Below are 20,398 nucleotides of genomic sequence, written 5' to 3'. Positions count from 1 at the left end.
CATTACTGATATATATATATATATATATATGTAAAATTTTTTTTTCTTTTCCCTTTTGTGAAAAAAGGAAAAAAAAATTACTCCTCCTACTTCCAAACTGACTTCAGAATATTTCTTTCACGATTTTTTTTTTTTGATTCTTCTCTCTCTCTCCACCCTGCTGAGAAAAAGGGAGAAGGGCTGGGGGAGGAATTTATATCTATTATCATTTGAGCTCCTAAACTCAGAGCTCAAACCACCACAATATTTCTTTTTGGCGCCCAACGTGGGGCTTGGGAAATAATATTTTTTCTTTTGCTTGAAAATAACACCTGATTGGGAAAGAAGGGTTTGGAAGTAGAGATGGTAATTTTACAGATTCTTATGGTTCAAGTTTTTGGATGGGCTGTTGGCTGGATCTTTTGGACACATGTGAATAAACTACTGACTTACCGTGTGCTTTGGTTAATTATAGAGATGCTGCTTGACTGGATAAAAACTCTGCCAATGCAGTTTTGCATGTACCTTTTGAATTCCATCAATCCTACTGGCGGTGGGCACTTCTCAAACTTTTCTGACATAAAGAATTTCTCTGAAACCTATTGTGAAACTAAACATGTGGATAAAAATATTGCTGAAGGAGAATGGGACTATGTAAAAATATGCTCTGTAGGCTTAAATGTAATCTTGATAAAGATACTCGCTTTGGCCATGTGGGGAAGGGAGTGCCCCAACCCATTAAGAGCTATCTGTGGAGGGACAATCGGTTTAGGGAATTCTTTTGTAAGCCTTAATGGCCCAAAGGCAGAGAGCTGTAAGCACTGCAGGCACTGTGATAATGTTTATGAAAACAGGAGGGAGGGGTCTGGCTGCTGTGAACGCTGTCCAGCCCGATGGAGGCTGGCCAAACCTGAGGCCCAGCCCCGCGGGTTTGACCCCCCACCAACAGCTTCACACATAACCCCTGATGCTCCTCCACCTGTAGTTTCCCTAGCACCAGTTACCACACACAGGAAAAAGATACAAAAATCAGCTCCAAATATGGATGGTGAAGGCGGCACCTCAGCAGGACCCAGCACATCTCAGAACCCACCAGCAGATGGAGAGGACTCAGATCAGGAGATCATAACCATCACATCTCTGCCCAGAAAAGAATAAAGGCAAACTCGTCTGGACTACGCACGTAGAGAGGGTGAGACAATACTAAACTGGACCCTAAAATGTTGGGATGAGGGTGCAGAAACTGTAGATCTAGATAAGAGGGAGGCGAAGATTCTAGGCTCCCTGTCCCATGATGCCGGTCTGGATAAAGAATTAGCAAAACTCGATGGAACACACACTCTCTGGGCCCGGATTACTAATGCTATAAAGCGCAGGTACCCTACCAGAGAGGATTTGCCTTGGGCCCCAATTAAATGGACGGCTATGGAACAGGGCATTCAGTACCTGAGACAGATGGCTGTGCTGGAGATCATCTATGGAAATGGCCAGCTCCCCTTGGACCCAGATCAGGTGTCCATGAAATGGTCCTTAGTAAAGAAACTCACCCAGGGTGCCCCTCAAAGATATGCACACACACTAGGAGGGATGCTTCTGACTGGAAAGGATGGAAGTCTTAAAACTGTGGGTGAGTTTGCTAGTGACCTGAGGGAATATGAGGACAGTGTCAGTCACAGGTCCGTAATCTCAGCCATAGAGGCTATGACTAAAGACATCATCAAAGAGATTAAGGCCTCCAAGCCTGAACTGAAGGAAGGGGATGACACCTTTTCTCCCCCTTCACCTTATCCATCAGAATGGATCCATGTTTCAGCCATCAGGAATAAACGTCATTCTCCTCCCCCTAGGAGATCACCCCAAGCTAATCAGGGGATGTCAAGGGTGGCTCTGTGGAGAGCTCTCTGTGACCATGGGGAAAACATGAACCGCTGGGATGGCCAACCCACCTCTGTACTCTGGGCCAGAGTACGGGAACTGCAAGATGGCCCCAATGGGAATAACTCGCCCAGGAGAAGGGCAGCCCCAGTTTCCCAGGGTGGTTCCTCCCGTTCAAGAGACCCTTCTCCCAGTAACACAGGGCCCTGTGACAAATGTGGGCATCGCCGCCAGCATTAGAGGTGCCCTGCCTCCAGCCAGGTGGAGGTCAGGGACAAGAGTGTACTGGGATGTGTTTGTGAAATGGCCTGGCACTTCAGAAGCCCTGAAGTACCGAGCTCTGGTGGACACAGGGGCCCAATGCACCCTAATACCATCAAGCTACAGAGGGACCGAGCCCATAACCATTCAAGGGGTCACAGGGGGCTCACAAGATCTGACTGTACTGCAAGCTGAGATAAGCCTGACTGGGAATGAGTGGGGAAAACACACCATAGTGACTGGTCCAGATGCACCTTGCATTCTTGGCATTGACTTTCTGCGGGAGGGATGTTTTAAGGACCCTAAGGTGCACAAGTGGGCATTTGGGGTAGCAGCTATAGGGACTGCAGACAGGGAACAGCTGTCTGCCATGCCTGAGCTGTCAGATGACTCCTCCGTAGTTGGCAGCCATAAGGTGCAGGATTTGAAGTTACCAATTGCTTCTCACATAGTGCATCGCAGGCAATACAGGACCAACCGAGACTCTCTGCACCCCATACATCAACTGATTCAATGACTGGAGAGCCAGAAGGTAATCAGCAAAGCTCATTCACCTTTCAACAGCCCAATATGGCCAGTGCGGAAGGCAAACAGGGAATGGAGATTGACTGTGGACTACCGTAGCCTGAATGAAGTGACTCCTCCGATGAGCGCTGCTGTGCCAGACATGTTGGAGCTCCAGTACGAACTGGAATCGAAGGGGGCCAAGTGGTATGCCACAATAGACATTGCTAATGCTTTCTTCTCCATTCCCATTGCAGAAGAATGTAGGCCACAGTTTGCTTTCACCTGGAGAGGTGTCCAATATCAATGGAATCGTCTCCCCCAGGGGTGGAAACACAGTTCTACCATCTGCCATGAAGTGATACAAACTGCACTGGAGAAGGGTGGAGCCCCTGAGCACCTGCAGTTCATTGATGACATCATTGTATGGGGTGAGACAGCAGAGGAGGACTATCAGAAGGGTAAGAGGATAATCGATATCCTGTTGGAGGCTGGCTTTGCCATAAAGAGAAGCAAGGTAAAAGGGCCTGCCAGAGAGATCCAGTTTCTGGGAGTTCGATGGCAAGATGGCCATCGCCACATTCCTCAGGATGTGATGAATAAGGTAGCCACCATGGTGCAACCCACTAGTAAGAAAGAGACACAATCCTTCTTTGGGCTTGTGGGCTTCTGGAAAATGCACATTCCCGGGTATAGTCAAATAGTGAAACCCCTCTTCCATGTAACACGGAAGAAAAATAGTTTCGTGTGGGGATCTGAGCAACAGGTAGGATTTGACCAGATAAAACGAGAAGTGGTCCATGCTATGGCTCTGGGACCTGTTCGAACTGGGCCAGAGATCAAGAATGTGCTGTATACTGCGGCTGGTGAGAGTGGTCCTACATGGAGTTTGTGGCAGAAAGCTCCTGGTGAGACAAGGGGCAGGCCCCTAGGTTTCTGGAGTAAGGGGTACAAAGGTTCTGAGGCCAACTACACTGCAACAGAAAAGGAGATCCTAGCTGCCTATGAGGGACTCCGAGCTGCTTCTGAGGTAATTGGGACCGAGTCACCACTCCTTTTAGCTCCAAGGCTTCCAGTCCTGACTTGGATGCTTAAAGGGAGGGGTTCAACCCCACATCATGCCACAGATGCCACCTGGAGTAAATGGATGGCCCTGATAACTCAGCGAGCTCGAATGGGGAACTTTGAATGCCCTGGCATAGTAGAAGTGATCAGCAACTGGCCAGAGGGTGCTGACTTTGGGATTCCACCAGAGAAGACAGTGACCCGTGCTGAGGAAGCTCCCCCATATAATGACCTCCCTGATAATGAAAAGGGCTATGCTCTATTCACAGATGGATCTTGCCGTCTTGTAGGGAGCAAGCGGAGATGGAAGGCAGCTGTCTGGAGCCCAACAAGGCAAGTGGCAGAAGCAAGGGACGGAGAAGGCGAATCCAGTCAGTATGCAGAGGTAAAAGCTGTCCAGCTGGCCCTGGATATAGCAAAACAGGAGAACTGGCCGGTGCTTTACCTATATACTGACTCCTGGATGGTGGCAAATGCCTTATGGGGGTGGCTGAAGGAATGGAAGAAGAACGGATGGCAGAGGAAAGGAAAGGCTATCTGGGCCGCAGACCTGTGGCAAGACACTGCTGCCCATCTGGACAAGCTGCCAATAAAGCTACGGCACATCGATGCACACATTCCCAAAAGCAGAGCCACTGAGGAACACCAGCACAACCACCAAGCAGATCTGGCTGCTAAAATCTCCCAGATAGACTTGGACTGGGAACACAAGGGTGAGCTATTCCTAGCTCGCTGGGCCCATGACACTTCAGGTCACCAAGGGAGAGATGCCACATACTGGTGGGCTCGGGACAGGTCAGTGGACATATCCATGGAAGCCATCTCCCAGGTTATTCATGAGTGTGACATCTGTGCTGCCATAAAGCAGGCTAAGCGCATGAAGCCTTTATGGTATGGGGGGAGATGGTCAAAGTATAAGTACGGAGAGGCCTGGCAGATCGACTACATCACCCTTCCTCTATCTCACAGTGGCAAGCAGTACGTACTGACCATGGTGGAGGCAAGTACAGGGTGGCTGGAAACCTACCCAGTACCTCATGCCACTGCTCGCAACACCATCCTGGGCCTGGAGAGACACGTCCTGTGGAGACACGGCACCCCAGAGAGGATCGAGTCGGACAATGGAACCCACTTCAAGAACCATCTCACAAGGGACTGGGCAAAGGAACATGGGATTGAATGGATTTACCATATCCCATATCATGCACCAGCTGCAGGGAAGGCTGAATGCTACCATGGCTTGTTGAAACCACCCTAAAAGCCATGGGGGTGGAACCTTTAGGAACTGGGAAAGACACCTAGCTCAGGCCACTTGGTTAGTCAATAGCAGAGGGTCTGTAAACCGAGCTGGTCCTGCCCAGTCCAACCTGCTGCAAACAGTGGATGGAGATGGAGTTCCTGTGATCAATGAGAAAAACCTACTAGGAAAATCAGTATGGGTTTTCCCTGCTGTTGGTGGGGGCAAACCAACCCGAGGGGTGGTCTCTGCTGAGGGGCCTGGTCACACATACTGGGTCATGCTAGAGACTGGGGATATTCAGTGTGTGCCACAACGAAACATGACGTTGGCTGAAAAGGTATAGCCTCTGAAGGTAACACCAATTAATGCAATGTAATCACTGTATAAGTTATAAGTCGTTGTAAGTTTTCTCTCCTAGTTTGATAACAACCTGGTGTCCAGGATCCAGCATGAACCCACCGCACACAAGCATCAGCTCAAAAGGACTTCTGCATCATCTCGCCTACACCTGCTCCTGCTTCCCATACAGCAATAGACTGTTCCTGACTCCCCTTCAGAGGTGAAGATGGTTTCCTGTTCTCTCTTATTCTTCTCCACGTTCCTGCCCAGCTCAAGGACCACCTGCATCAACTGGCACCAGAGAGAGAGAGACTGCCCTGAGAGAGACACAGCCGGGATAAAGAGAGACTGCCCTGAGGGAGAGAGACACAGCTGGGATAAAGAGGGACTCACAACATGAACTCTAATACCACAACTCATGACTGGATAAAGAAACTGTGACAGGAAAGTGGAAGTGAAATAGAGGTGGTGGACTGTGCTGGGGCACACCCATCCTGGATGGGGCTGAGAAGAACCCAATCCCAGGTGGACAAAAGAAATTTAATCTGGGGAGGGCTTTGGCCCCTCCCCTGCTGGGAGAAGGTGGTCCCCTGACTCAGAGGTGGTCTATTCCACTTCCCCTTCCTGTCCAGCAAGCCTATAAAAAGGGTGGATATTTTGCCGCTCTTCCCTTTTTCCTGCCTCGTCTGCTCGAGAGGACTTCCTGCTGCTGTTGCTGTCACTGTCTCCTGCACCGGACCACGTGGCTGGGGCCCTTTCTCTCTCTCAACTGAATCCACCGACATCCAGGGGAACACAAAGCCATCCAGGCTTGGTTTTGTATATTTTTCTTCCCACTTACCCTCATCCCTCACCTCTGTGAACCCCCCCCCCCCCCCCATTACTGATATATATATATGTAAAATTTTTTTTTCTTTTCCCTTTTGTGAAAAAAGAAAAAAAAATTTACTCCTCCTACTTCCAAACCGACTTCAGAATATTTCTTTCATGAGTTTTTTTTTTTTTTTCCTTCTTCTCTCTCTCTCCACCCTGCCAAGAAAAAGGGGAGAAGGGCTGGGGAAGGAATTTATATCTATTATCATTTGAGCTCCTAAACTCAGAGCTCAAACCACCACAGCGGGTGATGGACGTGCCTCTTGATCTAATGATATTGTGTGGTCCACAAGCAGTAATAGGGGCTATCACTCAGCTTTTAAAAACAGCGGGGGAAAATGGGAGGACTATAGTACTGGAGTGGTTGTTTCCACCTTTACAACCAAAAACAACAATAGTACAAAAAATTTCTGTTTTGGCTGGGTTGATCTGTAAAGGTCGGAACAGGTTATTACAGATTTGGGGAAAACCACCTGGTACTATTTATGTTCCCATGTTACAGGCTGATTTACAATGGTATTTACAGAATTCTGAAGCACTTCAAACAGCATTGCTGGAAATAGGTGCCAGTATCAATGTGTCTCCTCTTAAGGACAAGGTTCTTTCTTGGATGACAAATCAGTCTTGGGTTCAGAAACCTAAATATAGCGTTAATCCACTTCCTGAGGCTGTGACAGTTTTTACTGATGCAGGCAAACGATCTAGACGAGCAGCTATTACGTGGAAAGATCAAGGGACTTGGAAACATCAAATATTAGAAGCAGAGGCCAGTGATTCATTGCAGACATTAGAATTACTTGCTGTAGCTTGGGCTTTGATGAAATGGATACATGTGGTGGTTTCAGCTCTGAGTTTAGGAGCTCAAATGATAATAGATATAAATTCCTCCCCCAGCCCTTCTCCCCTTTTTCTCGGCAGGGTGGAGAGAGAGAGAAGAAGAAAAAAAAAAGAAAAAAACAACTCATGAAAGAAATATTCTGAAGTCAGTTTGGAAGTAGGAGGAGTAATTTTTTTTCTTTTTTCACAAAAGGGAAAGGAAAAAAAATTAATGTTTTTACATATATATATATATCAGTAACAGGGGGGGTTCACAGAGGTGAGGGATGAGGGTAAGTGGGAAGAAAAATATACAAAAGCAAGCCTGGATGGCCTTGTGTTCCCCTGGATGTCGGTGGATTCAGTTGAGAGAGAGAAAGGGCCCCAGCCACGTGGTCCGGTGCAGAAGACAGTGACAGCAACAGCAGCAGGAAGTACTCTCAAGCAGACGAGGCAGGAAAAAGGGAAGAGCAGCAAGATGTCCCCCCTTTTTATAGGCTTGCTGGACAGGAAGGGGAAGTGGAATAGACCACCTCTGAGTCAGGGGACCACCTTCTCCCAGCAGGGGAGGGGCCAAGCCCTCCCCAGATTAAATTTCTTTTGTCCACCTGGGATTGGGTTCTTCTCAGCCCCATCCAGGATGGGTGTGCGCCAGCACAATACATCTACCCCTTAATGTAGTATCAGATTCATTGTATGTGGTAGGAGTTGTCAGCAGAATTGAGGATGCAGAAATAAGAGAGGTTAATAATAAGAGGTTATATCAACTGTTTTTGCAAATATGTCAGGCAATCAAGCAAAAGACAGCAGAGTATTCGATATTGCATATTAGAAGTCATCTCTGGGATGTAGGCCTAGGTGAAGGTAATGACAGAGTAGATCCTTTAGTCTCACTTGCAGTACCAGTATCAGCAATGCAGAAGGCTAAGGAAGCTCATGCAACGTTTCATCAAAACGCAAAAGGATTAGCCAAAGGCTTTAAAATATCATATGCTGATGCTAAGGCTATAGTCAAGGCCTGTCCAATTTGTAGTTTTCACAACAAAGGGCAAGGTCTTGGCCTAGGAGTTAATCCTCGAAGTCTGCAGGCTAATGAGATCTGGCAAATGGATGTTACTCATGTTGCAGAATTTGGAAGGCTTAAATATGTACATGTGACAGTAGATACCTTTAGTCATATGATATGGGCTACAGCACAAACAGGAGAAAAGGCTAAAGATGTGAAACGGCATTTAATAGCGTGTTTTGCAGTTATGGGGGTTCCACAGACTACAAAAACTGATAATGGTCCTGCTTATATTAGTAGGTCTTTACAGGAGTTTTTTCAGCTGTGGGACATTAAGCTCATTACAGGAATTCCACATTCACCAACAGGTCAAGCAATTGTTGAAAGAACAAATCAGACTTTAAAGCAATATATAGCAAAGATCAAGGAAGTAGACGTCAAAGAAAGGTTGAACAAGGTATTGTTTGTGTTGAATCATTTGTGTATATTTGGACAAGATGAGGTGCCACCAATAGTGAAACATCAGGGAATAGGTCAAGAACAACAAAGGCCAATGAAAGTTTATTATAGGGATGTTGTTACAGGAGAATGGAAGGGAACTGCAATGTTTATATTTGTAGGACGTGGGTATATGTGTGTTGATTCTGCTTCAGGACCTATGTGGATACCAAGTCGGTGGATAAGACCTGCGCCTGAGGAAGGAAGATCTGCGCAGTCACTGCCTGAAGACGACTAAAAGATGAAACTGAACTTAATGATGTTTTGTTTAATAGTTTTTTATTCTATTAGAGATAGGGTTTATAGGATCATGGGGAACTTTTGTCCCTCCCTTTTTACCAAAGACTAATGTGTGAGTTACGCTTGCTAAGCAAAATAATTGAACTAGTAGTGCACTTTCTAACCTTTTATTAGATGGTGATAGTGTTCGTCATGCTACGCTACAAAGTAGAGCAGCAATAGATTTTTTGCTTTTAGCGCAAGGACATGGCTGTGAAGATTTTGATGGTATGTGTTGCATGAATCTTTCTGATCGTTCTTGTCTATTTATCGTAGTAGTCAAACCTTAGAGGATGGATTTAAACTCGAGAAGAATGATAGTCCTTGGGACTCATGGTTGTCATCTTGGTTTGGATCTTGGTCAGGATGGTTGTTACCACTTTTTAAGGAAGGTTGTAGGTTGTTGTTAATAATTTTTATTGTATTAATATGTTTAAGAATTGTGTATCAATGTATGATGAAACTAGTTGGTAAAATAACACAGAATTTTGTTGCCCTTAAAAACAACGGGGGAATTGTTGAGGAATGGTTGGCAAAGAAAGGACATGAAGGCCTGATGGACTTTACTGAAGAAGATATACAGCGCCATAGGACAAGATGGGTTTAGCTGAATCAGTGTGACTTGCAAACTTGCAGGGCTGTGGTGTCTTTGGGTGGAGGAGGGAAATACTGGAAAGTACCGGGCCTGAGAAAAACAGGATGTCACACTGACACACTTTTTATTTTTGGCGCTCCAACTTGGGGCTCGATTGCTTGTATGATTTATTCTTGCTGAGATTAGGAAGCAAAATGAAGCTGTTCTGGATTTTGAGTAATTTTATTTCCTCTGTTATCAGTGTGATTGTCTACAGATGGGCTGTTTCCTGCATGATAGACAAGATTGTGAGATATGTGGCATATAAGTCGTTTCTTTGGGTTAAGAACAAGTTACTGAATGTTGGTGAATTCTGTTGTGGTCTTATTGGGCTTAGAAGATATGGTAACTCAACTATGAATCTGCTAGCAGACACATTTGAGTTTGTTACTCCTCTTACAACTACAGAGGGTCTTTGGAACCAGTGGTACCCTAGATATCTTGGGCTAGCCTTAATTTTGTTGTTTCTTGGAGTAATCATATGGCTGCTGATAGCACTGTGTCAAGAAAGACGTAAGGCTACTTGCTCTTCTGACCTGCGTAGATGTAAGAGGAAACATAGAAAAGCTCAGAGAGGTTCCGAATTGGTTTCTGATTCTGATTATGGTGACCAGGAAATCACAGTTAAGATTTGTGAGAAAGCTGCTTAAAGTTTTGACTCAGAGCCAGCAGCAGTAGCTGCGGGACCTTTGCCAGAATCTGAGATAACAGACTTGGGTACACAGGCAGACATAGCTACACAGACAGACTCGGTTACACGGGCAGACAGGGGTACACAAACAGACATAGTTACACAGAGAGAAATGGTCGTGCAGACAGACATAGCTGTGCAGTGTGTCCGTATGAGCTGAAATACCGCCCCCCCCCCCCCACAACAATAACCAGGCTAGCTCAGTCTGGAAGCAAATGAAGGCTGTATTTACAAGCAGAGAAATGCAATGAATATGTACAAATATACAAAATTCACAGCATTTACAATATATATATACAATCAACAGAAAAGCACAACCGATTTCCCTTTGCTTCCCCCCAAGGGGACCCTCCCAAAGGGGCCTCTCTCTCTCTCCCAGGAGCTTCCCCCCAGACCCCCCTAGACAGAGAAGCAGAGTTAGTTAAGCAGAAAGTTGTTAACTTAGCTGCCAAGGTCAGTGTGTTATCTTCAGCCAGAAGAGAAGAAGAAACAGCAGCCAGACACCCAGCAACTGCCCCCACTGCAGAATGCAGAATGTGCAGAATGCCCACTTTGTTTTGGGTAATACTTCTTAAACATTTCTATCTATCCAATGGAAGTGTTTAGAACAATCGTTATTTTGCTTTCTTACACCCAATAGTGACTTATTTATACTCTTTCACTTTCTCTGTTCTGAACTTTGCAAGGAAAAATTAAAAAGACAGTTTCAAACCATCACATGCAGGCAGACGCCATTAACGAGGCACAGTCTCCTCCTCCTCCCTCTGCTGTCCAGACGGACGCAGCAGTGGCTGCAGGATCTCAAAGCACACCTCCTGCCAACCCTGCAAAGACTCCCTCTGCTCCTGCTAACCCTGTGCAAAATTCCTCTACTCCTTCCAACTCTGCCCTGAGTCACCTGAGAGTCCCTGTTCCTTTCTTCGCTCCATCTGTGAGGAAACAAGCTGTTTGATGTTTTTTTCCTGTGATTGTAACCTTTGAATCTTCTACATCTGCGATAGCCAGAATGGACTACGATCTTTATTCACTAGTTGTAGATATTGTTTTAGATTAGATGGATTTTGCTTTCTTACACCCAATAGTGACTTATTTACATTCTTTCACTTTCTCTGTTCTGAACTTTGCAAGGAAAAATTAAAAAGACAGTTTCAAACCATCACAGTCCACCCCTTCTAAACAATTCCATTGGCTGCTACTATCATTTATCTAATCTAAAATAATATCTACAACAATAGGTGAATAAAGATCATAGTCCATTCCAGCTATTTCAGATGTAGATGATTCAAAAGAGTCAAATCACAGGAAAAACAGCAAACAGCTTGTTTCCTCACAGATGGAGCGAAGAAAGGAACAGGGACTCTCAGGTGACTCAGGGCTCTCAGGGTTCGTGCACCGTAGATCTCATGGACTCTCCTCTTGGGCGCGATGCTGTATCTGCACAACACTCTGAATTTAACTTCTCTCAGCCAAAGTTAGATTTCTTTGTGGAATACACTGAATTTCACCATTTTCTTGCATTACCCAATAGGTGTGACCAGGACCTTCAGCAGATACCACCCCTCGGACAGGTTTGGCCTCTCCTGAAGGAGAAAATACCCAAACAGTTTTGCCTAACAGATTCTTTTCTCTGATAACAGGAACTCAATCACCTTCCTCCTTTCGCAACAAATCTGATTGGGCAGGTCCAGCTCGATTCACTGAACCTCTACTATTCACTAACCAGGTTGCTTGTGTTAAATGTTTCTCCCAGTTTTTCAAAGATCCACCCCCCATGGCTTTGAGAGTGGTTTTCAGCAAACCGTTGTAGCGCTCGATCTTCCCTGCAGCTGGTGCATAGTAGGGAATGTGGAATATCCACTCGATGTCGTGCTCTTTGGCCCAGTTTTTTACAAGATTGTTTTTGAAATGAGTTCCGTTGTCCGACTCAATCCTCTCTGGAGTTCCGTGTCTCCACAGGATTTGTCTTTCCAGACCAAGAATGGTGTTATGTGCAGTTGCATGAGGAACTGGGTAAGTTTCCAGCCATCCAGTGCTTGCCTCTACCATAGTCAGCACATACTGCTTACCAGATCGAGAAGGAGGTAGAGTGATGTAGTCAATCTGCCAGGCTTCACCATACTTGTACTTGGACCATCGGTCACCGTATCACAAGGGCTTGATCCGCTTTGCCTGCTTAATAGCAGCACAAATGTCACAGTCATGGATGACTTGTGTGACAGCATCCATGGAAATGTCAATGGATCTGTCACGAGCCCATCGGTAGGTTGCATCTCTGCCTTGATGTCCTGACGAGTCATGGGCCCACCAAGGTGAGAACAGCTCACCTCGGTGTTTCCAGTCAAGATCAGGATCGGGATCAGAGTTTGTGTCCACCTGGGAAACCCTTGCAGCTAGATCTGCCTGATGGTTGTGTTGTTGTTCTTCAGTAGCTTTGCTCTTAGGAATGTGAGCATCGATGTGTCTCACTTTCACTGGGATTCTCTCAATGCGAGCAGCAATGTCTTGCCACAGATCTGCATCCCAGATTGGCTTTCCTTTTCTCTGCCAGCCATTCTTCTTCCAGTCTTTCAGCCAACCGCATAAGGCATTGGCTAACATCCATGAGTCGGTGTAGAGATAAAGCTTTGGCCATCTCTCACGTTCAGCTACGTTAAGAGCTAGCTGGACAGCTTTTACCTCTGCAAATTGACTGGATTCCCCTTCTCCATCTCTCGCTTCTGCAACTCTGCGCGTTGGGCTCCACACTGCAGATCTCCACCTTCGCTTGTTTCCAACCAGACGACAGGAACCGTCTGTGAACAAAGCATATCTCTTTTCATCATCAGACAGATCACTGTAAGGAGGAGCTTACTCAGCACAAGGAAGGAGGTTTAGCACAGCTTGTGCCTTCTGGCCAGTTTGTGATCACCTCCACCAAACCAGGCCTTTCGAGATTTCCCATTTGACCCCTCTGTGTTATCAAAGCCATCCACTTAGACCAGGTAGCATCTGTTGCATGATGTGGTGAAGAACTTTTGCTTTTGAACATCCAATTCAGAACTGGCAATCTAGGAGCTAGAAGAAGTTGTGACTCAGTTCCAATCACTTCAGAAGCAGCTTTCACTCCTTCATAAGCAGCTAAAATCTCTTTCTCAGGTGGAGTGTAGTTTGCCTCTGAGCCACTGTAGCCACGACCCCAGAAACCAAGAGGACGTCCTCATGTCTCCCCTGGAGCTCTTTGCCATAAAGCACCAGGTTGGACCATTGTCACTCGCGGCCGTGTACAGAATGTTCTTAATGTCTGGACCAGTTCGGACAGGTCCCAGACCCATCGCTTGGACTACCTCTCGCTTGATCTGGTCAAAGGCTGCTTGTTGCTCAGGACCCCATTGGAAACTGTTTCTCTTTCGAGTCACATCATAGAGAGGTTTCACAATCTGACTGTATCCAGGAATGTGCAGTCTCCAAAATCCCACTATGCCTAAGAAACGCAGAGTTTCTTTCTTGTTGATGGGATTTGCCATGGTGGAGACTCTGTTTATCACATCCATAAGGATGTGATGGCGACCATCTTGCCACCGCACTCCCAGAAACTGGATTTCTCTGGCAGGTCCTTTCACCTTGTCTCGCTTGATAGCGAAACCGGCTTGCAAGAGAATGTCAATGATTTTGTTACCTTTCTTGTAGACTTCTTCAGCAGTCTCACCCCAGATGATGATGTCATCGATGAACTGAATGTGTTCTGGAGCTCCACCTTTCTCCAAAGCATCATGGATCACTGCATGGCAGATGGTTGAACTGTGAATCCACCCCTGGGGCAAACGATTGAATGTGTACTGAATGCCTCTCCAGGTGAAAGCAAACTGAGGCCTGCATTCCTCTGCTATGGGAATAGAGAAGAAAGCATTAGCAATGTCTATGGTAGCATACCATTTGGCCTGCTTGGATTCCAGCTCATATTGGAGTTCCATCATGTCTGGTACAGCTGCACTCATGGGTGGAGTTACTTCATTCAAGGCACAGAAATCAACTGTCAGACGCCACTCTCCATTCTGCTTTCTCACAGGCCAGATTGGACTGTTGAAAGGTGAATGAGTTTTGCTGATGACCCTCTGACTCTCCAACTGACGAATCAAGTTTTGAATGGGCACCAAAGAGTCATGGTTGGTTCTGTATTGTCTGTGATGCACAGTTTGAGAAGCTACCGGCAGCTTCACACCCTCTATCTCATGTTGTCCCACAACTGCAGATTCATCTGAAAGCTCAGGTCTAATGGACAACTTCAATTTTCCTCCATCAATTTCTACAGTTGCTATTCCAAAAGCCCATTTGTAACCCTTAGGGTCTTTAAAACGCCCTTCTCTCAGAAAATCAATTCCCAAAATGCAAGGTGCATTAGGTCCTGTTACAATAGTATATTTCTTCCACTGCTTCCCAGTTAAGCTTATATCAACCTCTATCTTAAACAACTCTTGAGATCCACCAGTGACTCCCTGAATGGTTATAGATTCTCCCCCTTGATAATTTGATGGTATTATGGTGCACTGAGCTCCTGTGTCAGCCAAGGCCCTGTACTTCTGAAATTTTGAAGTGCCAGGCCACTGGATGTACACATCCCAATAGATTCTGTTATCTCCATTATCCCTTACCTCCCCCTGGTGGAAGGCAGGGCACCCCTAATGGTGGGGATTACCTCCACATGTACAGCTGGCACAACATCCAGCACCAGAATTAGGATCACTGTTGGAGCTATCAGAGTTGTTCTGGGAAACTGAAGAAGTGACAGCTACCCTCCTGGTATTGCTACCTCGGGATCTGCCCCTCTGCAGCTCCCGTAACCTCTTGAAAAGATCAGAAGTTGGTTGACCATCCCATCTGTTCATGTTCTCACCAAACTGATCACGCAGAGTTATCCAGATACTGCCACGTGATTGCTTCTGCTCTCTGTTTTGGTTTGACCTATTCTGGAATGGCCTTCTTGGAGCACATCTGTTCCTGACAGCTGAAACTTTTATCCATCTGGAGGAAGAGGAATCAGAATCATCCCCCTTCATCAAGTTGGATATGGAGGTTTTAAGTTCCTCCTTCAGCTCTTTCATGCAATTCTTTATTTCTCCAGACAATGTTTCAATGGCTGAAACCAAAGAAGTACGTGCAAGACTATCCTCCAATTGCCTCATTTGGTCAGTGAAATGGCCAACAGTGGGAGCTGCTCCACCATAATTTCTTGCCACAATCCTGCTTGCCAGAATAGTAGCATAATTAGGAGGAGCAAGCTTAATGAGCTTTTTCGCAAGGCCTGTTCCAACAGGAATTTCATCAGGATTCAGAGTCTTATGATCTCCATACATTATTTCTCTCACAGCAAATTCTCTCAGATGCTTGATTCCCTCATCTATTGTGGTCCAAGGCTTAGGGTTCCATGGTAAATCATCTCTGCTGGGGTACCTCAGCAAGACTGCCATTAAAATGCGTGCCCACAGAGAAACTTTACCAATGCACTTGCCTAGGTGTCTGTCTATGCTGGTATCCTTTGAGAGCATCCCCAACTGAGAGGCCGACTTGTCCCCTACCACCAATGCTGGGGCTCCCATATCAAAACACCTGGCTAGCCAAGACAGGACTGGCTCATTATCTCCTCTGATGTAATCCTTCCTCACATGTCTAATTTCCTGTCTGGGTGCATTAGCTGACTGTATGTCATCCTCATCCTCATCATCATCATCATCCTGAGGTCGCTGTCCCCATAATCCTATTTTAATTCTCCGTTGAATTTCCTTGAGTTCAGAGGCACTACCAGCAGTTGCTAATTTAGCAGGGTCTACATCTCCATCATCCATGTGGGGTCTCAAGAGGTCTGCCGGAGTTTTAAGGCTGACCTTCTCTTCCTCACCAGAAGGATCTTTCTTAACAGAGGGACCCTGAGTAGAAGGACCCTCATCTCCATCTGCACCATCTCCTGCAGCATCTGCGTCTCCTCCTGTAGCTCCTTTACGCTTTCTGCTGACAGTGGCAACCAAATTCACTGGATTGGCTTTCACATTCACAGCAGAGTTGGAAGGAGTAGAGGAATTTTGCACAGGGTTAGCAGGAGCAGAGGGAGTCTTTGCAGGGTTGGCAGGAGGCGTGCTTTGAGATCCTGCAGCCACTGCTGCGTCCGTCTGGGCAGCAGAGGGAGGAGGAGGAGACTGTGCCTCGTTAATGGCGTCTGCCTGCACAGCTATCTCTATCTGCACGACCATTTCTCTCTGTGTAACTATGTCTGTCTGCGCATCCATTTCTCTCTGCGCAACTGTGTCTGTTTGTGTACCCCTGTCTGCCCGTGCACCCCTCTCTGCCTGTGTAATCGAGTCTGTCTGTGTCGCCGAGTCTGTCTGTGTAACTATGTCTGCCTGTGTACCCGAGTCTGTTATCTCAGATTCTGGCAAAGGTCCCGCAGCTACTGCTGCTGGCTCTGAGTCAAAACTTTAAGCAGCTTTCTCACAAACCTGAACTGTGATTTCCTGGTCACCGTAATCAGAATCAGAAACCAATTCCGAACCTCTCTGAGCTTTTCTATGTTTCCTCTTACATCTACGCAGGTCAGAAGAGCAAGTAGCCTTACGTCTTTCTTGACACAGTGCTATCAGCAGCCATATGATTACTCCAAGAAACAACAAAATTAAGGCTAGCCCAAGATATCTAGGGTACCACTGTTCCAAAGACCCTCTGTAGTTGTAAGAGGAGTAACAAACTCAAATGTGTCTGCTAGCAGATTCATAGTTGAGTTACCATATCTTCTAAGCCCAATAAGACCACAACAGAATTCAACAGCATTCAGTAACTTGTTCTTAACCCAAAGAAACGACTTATATGCCACATATCTCACAATCTTGTCTATCATGCAGGAAACAGCCCATCTGTAGACAATCACACTGATAACAGAGGAAATAAAATTACTCAAAATCCAGAACAGCTTCATTTTGCTTCCTAATCTGAGCAGGAATAAATCATACAAGCAATCGAGCCCCACGCTGGGCGCCAAAAATAAAAAGTGTGTCGGTGTGAGCTGATATTCCCCCCCCACCGACAATAACCAGGCTAGCCCAGACTGGAAGCAAATGAAGGCTGTATTTACAAGCAGAGTCTAAAATACGATGAAATGCAATGAATATGTACAAATATAAAAACTTCACAACATTCACAAATATATACAGTCAACAGAAAAGCACAACCGATCTCCCTTTGCTTCCCCCCAAGGGGACCCTCCCAAAGGGGCCTCTCTCTCTTCCCAGGAGCTTCCCCCCAGACCCTCCTAGACAGAGAAGCAGAGTTAGTTAAGCAGAAAGTTGTTAACTTAGCTGCCAAGGACAGTACGTGTTATCTTCAGCCAGAAGAGAAGAAGAAACAGCAGCCAGACAGCCCAGCAACTGCCCCCACTGCCGAACGCAGAATGTGCAGAGTGCCCACTTTGTTTTGGGTAATAGTTCTTAAACATTTCTATCTATCCAATGGAAGTGTTTAGAACAATCGTTATTTTGCTTTCTTACACCCAATAGTGACTTATTTAAACTCTTTCACTTTCTCTGTTCTGAACTTTGCAAGAAAAAATTAAAAAGACAGTTTCAAACCATCACACAAGGGCAACTCCACCCACACCCCCCTAACAGGGTGGGCACCCCACACAGGCTGCCAGCTGAGCGCAAAGGCACTCAGACCCCAACACCACTTACGGGCGGGTCGACACCCAGGGAGTTGAGAGCTTGGCCTGGTCCCGCAGCTACAGGAAGATGACTCTGCAGCCAGGCAGTGGAGCTTGATGGCCAAAGCCTGGGGCGGCTGTGGCCCCAGCCCCGAAGACGGGGTAGGGTGGGGTAGGGGGAACACACTAAACTAAGCCCTGCACGCTCCCTGGTCCCATGCCTCTGAAATGCCGGGGCCAGGTCTACCCCGCCCCGATTACAGGGGAGGTCCCTCCTTGAACCTCCCGCTGGATACTGGCAACACGGCACTGCCTATACGGCGGTGGCACTCGGCCTGGCACTCCCAAAAAGCCCCACAGAGAGCCACAGGCTCTGGCCTGCACCCGACTTACAGGCCGGCCCTCCTGGATGCAGCACAACACCACCGCTTCAGGAGCCCACGGATTGACATCAACCCTCTAAGGGCCAGGGAAGGTTTGTTCCTGTTAGCTGCCTAAAGCAGCCTCCCCAGGTCTGCTTACAGGGACCTCAGGCTGCTCCTGGGGACAGACAGGGACAGAAGGCTCTACAACTCTTCACACAGGCCCCGAGTACAGGGCTGTTAAACTGACAGGCTGCCATGAAGGCAGAGACCCAGGCCCTGAACTACAGGTGGGTCACCTTGTCACAACACAACTAAGTGGCTTTGCTGTGTCCTTCGAATAAAAGGAGGGGCAAGCCGAGCTCCCACCCCACTCGAGGCCTCCAAGGAGACTGACCTGTTTACTGCCCAGAGCCCCTCTTTCCCTCCTGGGAAGCCTAAGCTAAGCTGCAGCATTTTCAAAGGGACCTAAAGGACAAGCAGACTCAGGCACACGGAGACAAGAGGGGCCACACACACAGCCCTTCCCAGGAGAGGGAGCAAGCTCTGGGCAGCCACTGGTGGGGCAGCCATCCTTACCCTGGAGCCGGGGAGCAGAGTGTCAGAATTGGCCCCGCCCGGGATGCATGGAGGCAGAGGGCCCTTCACAGGTGGCCAAGGGGCAACATTGTGATACGCCCCGAGTACAGGGGGTCACACTGGCTAGGCCGCCAGCAGCCAAGAAACTGCCGGGGCTGTTTAAAGGGCCCTCCCCTGCTTACAAGGGGGACTGGGGTCCAGGCTGCTCCGTTTCCTCCAGAGGCATGGAGACGTCAGCTCGCACCCTACTTACAGAGTGGGCAGTCTCAGGCAGCCAAAGGAGCAAGGCGGCAAAAGGCCAACAGGAGCAAAAGCAAAGACCAAGCCCTGCTTACAGGGAGGTCGCCCAGCACAAAGCCAGTCAGGGCACCCTAACGGTGCTGGCAAAGATGTTATGATACCACGGCCAAATTAAGAGGAAGGGCTCTTTGCCCAGAGCGCCTATCTCATGTCCTGTTCTTCACCCCCACGCTGCTCCTCTTCTCACCGCCTCTTGCCTCACTGCCTCTTCCCTCGCCGCTCCACAGCAGGCCTCCTCTTCCTTCTGTGCCAGATGCTGCCAAGGAAGCAGGAGGGAGTTAGGCCTCAGCAGCGCCAATTGCTCCCCGCCTGAGGGAAAGAGATTCCTACAGCCCTGCAGGGAGCTCCCCAGGGGCACCACCCAGCCAGCTACCCACTCGCAGACACCCTCAGCTCAGCAAAGTGTTCCCACTTCAGCGTGACTCACCCATGCGGCACACGGCAGACTTCCGGTGGGCACCGAGGCGGGCAAACTGGGCAAATGGAGCTGGGCATGCAAAGCAGCGGCCAGAGAAGCTGCACAACCCTGCTTACAGGAGGCTGGAGCCCCAGCTGGCATTGCAAAACACCTGGGATGCCAAGGGCAAAGACCAAGCCCTGCTTACAGGGAGGTCGCCCAACACAAAGCCAGCCAGGGCACCCTAACGGTGCTGGTAAACACCTTGTGTTACCACAGCCAAATTGAGAGGGAGGTCTCTTTGCCCAGGGCGCCTTTCCCGTGTCCTGTTCTCCAGCCCAACACTGCTCCTCTTCCTGCCGTCTCTTGCCTCGCAGTTTCACAGCAGGCCTCCTCTTCCTTCTGTGCCAGCTGCTGCCAAGGAAGGCGGACACAGTTAGCCCTCAGTAGCGCCAATTCCTCCCCGCCCTAGGGAAAGAGGAAGCATTCCCCCTAAATCAGTAATTTATCTTTTCTGTTCAAAATATAATTTCTCTCCTTGTATTATCTCAGCTTTTATTTTCAACATTTTCATCCTCTGCTCTACAGATTTTCTTTGCAATTCCAGGCATAATGTTCCCTCTGCCAACCCCAAGCCACCTTATTTTTTCACATCCAAAACATAACCTTTTTCCCCTCCATCTTTCCTGAGCTCTTCCTTCCCATGTCATCGCTCTCCATCCTAAATAAGCTCTGATTTGCTCTCTAAAATCTTCATTTTGGTCCCCTACACATTCCCTTTGCCTTTCACTTCAGCATCTTGTCTCATAGGTATTTACCTTAGGTCTTTCCTCCCATGTGTCTCTTTTATGTCCTCGTTTACCTTAGGTTTTCCAACTGAAAGTTTCACCTTCTCCCCTATAGATTACCTCAGTTTTCCCCTCTGTATCAGCTCTGCCCCTGCCTAATTACCTCAGCTTTTCCCTCCAAAATCTTCTGGTTTATCCCTTGTAAAAACAAAAAAACTTCCCTCCAAAATATCACCTTTATGTCCTCTTATT

The 20,398-nt window shown here is 47.4% G+C and overlaps 1 protein-coding gene across 1 annotated transcript in view; it reads right to left on the bottom strand.

Annotated features, from left to right (window-relative positions):
• Positions 1 to 19,392, bottom strand: part of LOC128979526 (hydrocephalus-inducing protein homolog) — a 44,204-nt gene extending 24,812 nt beyond the window's left edge. The window contains 2 exon segments of the mRNA XM_054397831.1: positions 19,126 to 19,217; positions 19,389 to 19,392. Of these exon segments, the coding sequence (XP_054253806.1) occupies positions 19,126 to 19,217; positions 19,389 to 19,392 (96 nt within the window).
• Positions 19,393 to 20,398: the final 1,006 nt, after the last annotated feature.

Source organism: Indicator indicator, chromosome 1 (assembly GCF_027791375.1).
Source record: "Indicator indicator isolate 239-I01 chromosome 1, UM_Iind_1.1, whole genome shotgun sequence".
Lineage (NCBI taxonomy): Eukaryota > Metazoa > Chordata > Aves > Piciformes > Indicatoridae > Indicator > Indicator indicator.
Note: the sequence above shows the minus strand (reverse complement) of the source record. Positions and strands in the feature narration are given on the sequence as shown.